At 45.9% G+C, this 3648-nt stretch overlaps 1 protein-coding gene across 1 annotated transcript; it reads right to left on the minus strand.

Moving 5' to 3' along the window:
• Positions 1 to 323: 323 nt before the first annotated feature.
• On the minus strand, positions 324 to 2972 carry LOC147983784 (uncharacterized). The gene is made up of 5 exons (XM_087540865.1): positions 2070 to 2972; positions 1823 to 1990; positions 1664 to 1762; positions 848 to 1189; positions 324 to 488 (listed from the first exon to the last, which is right to left on the minus strand). The coding sequence occupies exons 1-5, from the start codon at positions 2970 to 2972 to the stop codon at positions 324 to 326; spliced, it is 1677 nt and encodes a 558-aa protein (XP_087396991.1).
• Positions 2973 to 3648: the final 676 nt, after the last annotated feature.

The raw sequence follows: 3648 nt of genomic DNA on the forward strand, positions 1-3648 counted from the left end.
AAGCACGTTGTGACCCGGTTTATAGTTGCTCCACCAGAGTATAGACTGCCTTCAGCTTGACAACCATGTTCTGCTTGAGGTTGGTGCTCCTGGGGCTTGTATTGTTAAATTAAAGGTGAGCCGGGGGTTATAATTCACATAATCATCAATAGAAGAATGGCAATATGTTGAGGGTTGCAGTGTTTAAGTTTTTCTATATATTGTCACTTACCAAAGATGGCTGAGACCATTTGAGATATCTGGCGCTTTAAATCGGACAGCTCGGTATTTACTTCTGCAAGTGATGCTTCTGCTGTCTCGGCCCGGGTCACTAATGAGGCCTTTTAATCAGCCCAGATTTTCTTCTCCGCCTCAAAATTCTTCTTCAACTTCTCTTGTTCAGAGACGCTGAATTCAAATTTAGAGTTGGCCTTTTGAATTTCAAGTTCTTGGGATGCCAGGCGGCACTTCAGGTCAGCAACCTTCGACTCAAATTGACTCATGGTGGCCTGCATTGTTACCGGGTCATAGTCAGGATCATGGTAAGTAATATTAAGTCCCAAGCACTTTGCAAGCAAAGGTACTTGACACTTGGGGGCTAATGTATGCTGAAGAACTCTAAATTACTATGCCGGCTTATGTCAACTAAAGTCCCAAGCACTTTACAAGCAAAGATACTTGGCACTTGGGGGCTAATGCGTATCGCAAGTTCAAAGTATCAAGCTACAACCGGGTTAAGTATTTTCTTTCAAACCGGATAAGCAGTGCTAGACAGTTTTTTAAGTCTACAGCATATTTACTCATAAGCAATATACTTGGGGGGCTGGTACAGTAAGTATGATTGAAAGTAAGCAAGCATAAGTCATACCTCATATTTTTGCTGTATTTGCTTCACCATGTCAATTTCCAGGTCACGACTGCTATGCACCTGGTTGATGTAGCCCGAGATGATTTCTCCAATACTCAAATCAGTATAGTCAGTGATGTCCATCTTGGCTTTACGGCATTCTACCAACTCCTCTTTAGCAGAACATTTGGCAAGAACAGTGGGCCGGCCTGGCTCAACGAACTGAGTTTTGAGAATTTCCACTTCTGGGTCAGTCGTCTTGGCTGGGCTAGGTGCCTCCGGGTTAACAGAACCAGCAAGAATATCTTCCGCAGGCGGGTCAGAAGTTGGTGCTGGAATGTCCTGAGCCGGCACAGGCGGCGGCTGATGTGTGGAAGATCGGGGGCAGCCGTGCCCAGTTCCGGTTCAGTCACTACCGGGTCTTGGGCCAGCATGTCTTTCTTTGTTTTCTTCCTGGGCTTCACTTGCACGCTGTGGACAAAGAAGAAGGATGAGTACCAAAACATGAGGAAGATAAAACATAAGGTAAACAAATTGACATTACCCAGGGGCAGTCTTAAAAGCCGGCATGTTTGACTGCATAGACTCGCCGGAGGAAGGAGATGTATCCTAATAATTGGAGTCAGATGAATTGAGAGGTTGACGGATTAAACCCGCCAAAGTTAAAACAAGGCGTAAGTCGGAGAAAACCTCAGTCCGACGCTTCCGGGTTGTGTCAGGCAAGCTGGAGGAGAGCTCTGCATCCTTGCTGGTCCGGGTCTGCCTTCGGCTTTCAACTTGCTGTTGTTTCAAAAGAAATTGAGGATCTTGGTAAGCCAAAGGATGTGAAAATCTTACTTTCCAGGTCACTCTTCGAGTTTTCTGCCACCGCAAAGGCTCGGAGTCGGAGGAGATTATAGTTACCTCTTTGACGGGTTGGCTGTTTCCCGTGTCCTCCTGAAAGGGAAGTAATGTCAGCAAGATGATGATAAAGAGTAAGGAAAGTTAAGGTGTTACCTCTTCTTCATTGTCATCAGAGTCATCAAGTTGGAACATCTCTGAAGCGCTTGGTTTCCTTTTCTTTGAAGTGGTAGGCTTGGCGGTTCTCCTTTCATCTCTTTTAGCCGCCCTGGCTTGTTTGGCCGCCTCATGATCATACTGGACTTTCCAGAAGTTGTCATTTGCCTGTAAAGGATTGTAAAGGGTTATGAGTAAAAATAAGGTGCAGCATGGTAAAAGGTAATCACTGAGGCTGGTGACTTACTGCAGGGGCCGGGTTCTTCTTGCAGAAGGGCAATAAGCCGAAGGTGTTACTGGTTACTGTACCCTCTTTCAACAAGGACTGGGTTGTAGCCTCCATCACGTCATCTGGTAAATCGTTAGGATTATGACGCTGAGGATCATCTTTCTCACCTGAATAGTTACACATTAAGCCGGGGCGGCGGCTTAACGGAATCACTCTCCAAGCAACCCAGACTCGGACCAGGTCGATGCTGTCTAAACCGTTCCCCAAAAGAGCTTTGATTTTGTTGATAGTAGGGGTGAGTGGCAGACGTTCAACAACAGTCAACTTGTCCGGTAGCGGGTGAGTGGATTCAAGGCGCAAGGCCCGAAAGCCGGGCAGTGGATTTTCGGCAGCTAGAGAAGTATCCCGGCAGTAGAACCATGTCTGGTTCCAATCTTTGGGATGACTCGGTAGTTCAGCATAAGGGAACAAGCAGTCTCTCCGCCTCTGAATTGATATGCCACCGAGTTCCAGACTGGGCCTGTTGGCACGTTCATTCTGCCGGTTTGAATAGAACAGTTCCCTGAACAAAAGCAGGCTAGGCTCTTCTCCAAGATAAACCTCACAGAAGACTTGGAAGTTACATATATTTGACACGGAATTGGGTCCGATATCTTGAGGCCTTAGATCAAAGAAGTGCAAAACATCTCTAAAGAATTTTGAACCGGGTGGAGCAAATCCCTGGCTCATATGATCCGTAAAAACTATTACCTCCCCTTCTTTGGGATGAGGTTTCTCCTCAGACGGGTTAGGAGCACGATAAGACATAACATCCTTCTTGGGCAAATGGCCAGACTTCACAAACTTAGACAGTTTGCTTTCTGTGACAATGGACGGGACCCAGTTGCAAGTCACCGGAGGTTTGGGAGCTTTGGGTGCCATGGCGTAAATCGAAGCCTACAACAAGGTAAAAGAATGTTTCCAGCTCAATTTGTAACTCGGAGGAGAGTATCGTTCATGTACTTAAGGCGGCGGCTTAAGAAGGGGCCTAATGACATCTGGGTAACTATAGTATGACATTCAAACTTCCACGGGTGTCAGAGGTGGTTAAAGTCTTATAAAACGCCAGAGGCAAGTGAGACTGACAATCAATGATATTTTATTAAGCCGGCCGTATGAGCTACCGCAGCTAAACAGATTCAGCAGAGGCAATTTTTGGCTAAGTGTGGAACAAACAAGTTTCACACATGTCAGGGATTATTCTGGATCAAATTATTGCTCTGAAAAGAAAATTTTCTAGACCTAAAGTAGGGAAGAGAAGTTCATACACTCGAAGAGGGTTTTCAAACAAGGGAAATGAGATCTGTTCTCATACAGGATAAGCACAAACAATTTCCGAAGCAGTTCTATGTTGTTTTTATAATCTAAACAAGGCATTGGAGGTGAGAACTAATGGAGGTTTGCGTTGGGCGACGATGAACGCCGACGAACTCAAGACAGTTCTAATACAGATCTAAGAAAGGGGAGAAGAGGAACTCACAGATGCGGACAAGCTGCGAAGGGCCACCGTCGTTTTCTAGTCAGAGTCAGGTTGATGCAGCGGCCTGAGTCGGTGAAG

Source organism: Triticum urartu, chromosome 2A, assembly GCF_056163025.1.
Source record: "Triticum urartu cultivar PI428250 chromosome 2A, HENAU_Tu73, whole genome shotgun sequence".
NCBI classification, from domain to species: Eukaryota; Viridiplantae; Streptophyta; class Magnoliopsida; order Poales; family Poaceae; genus Triticum; species Triticum urartu.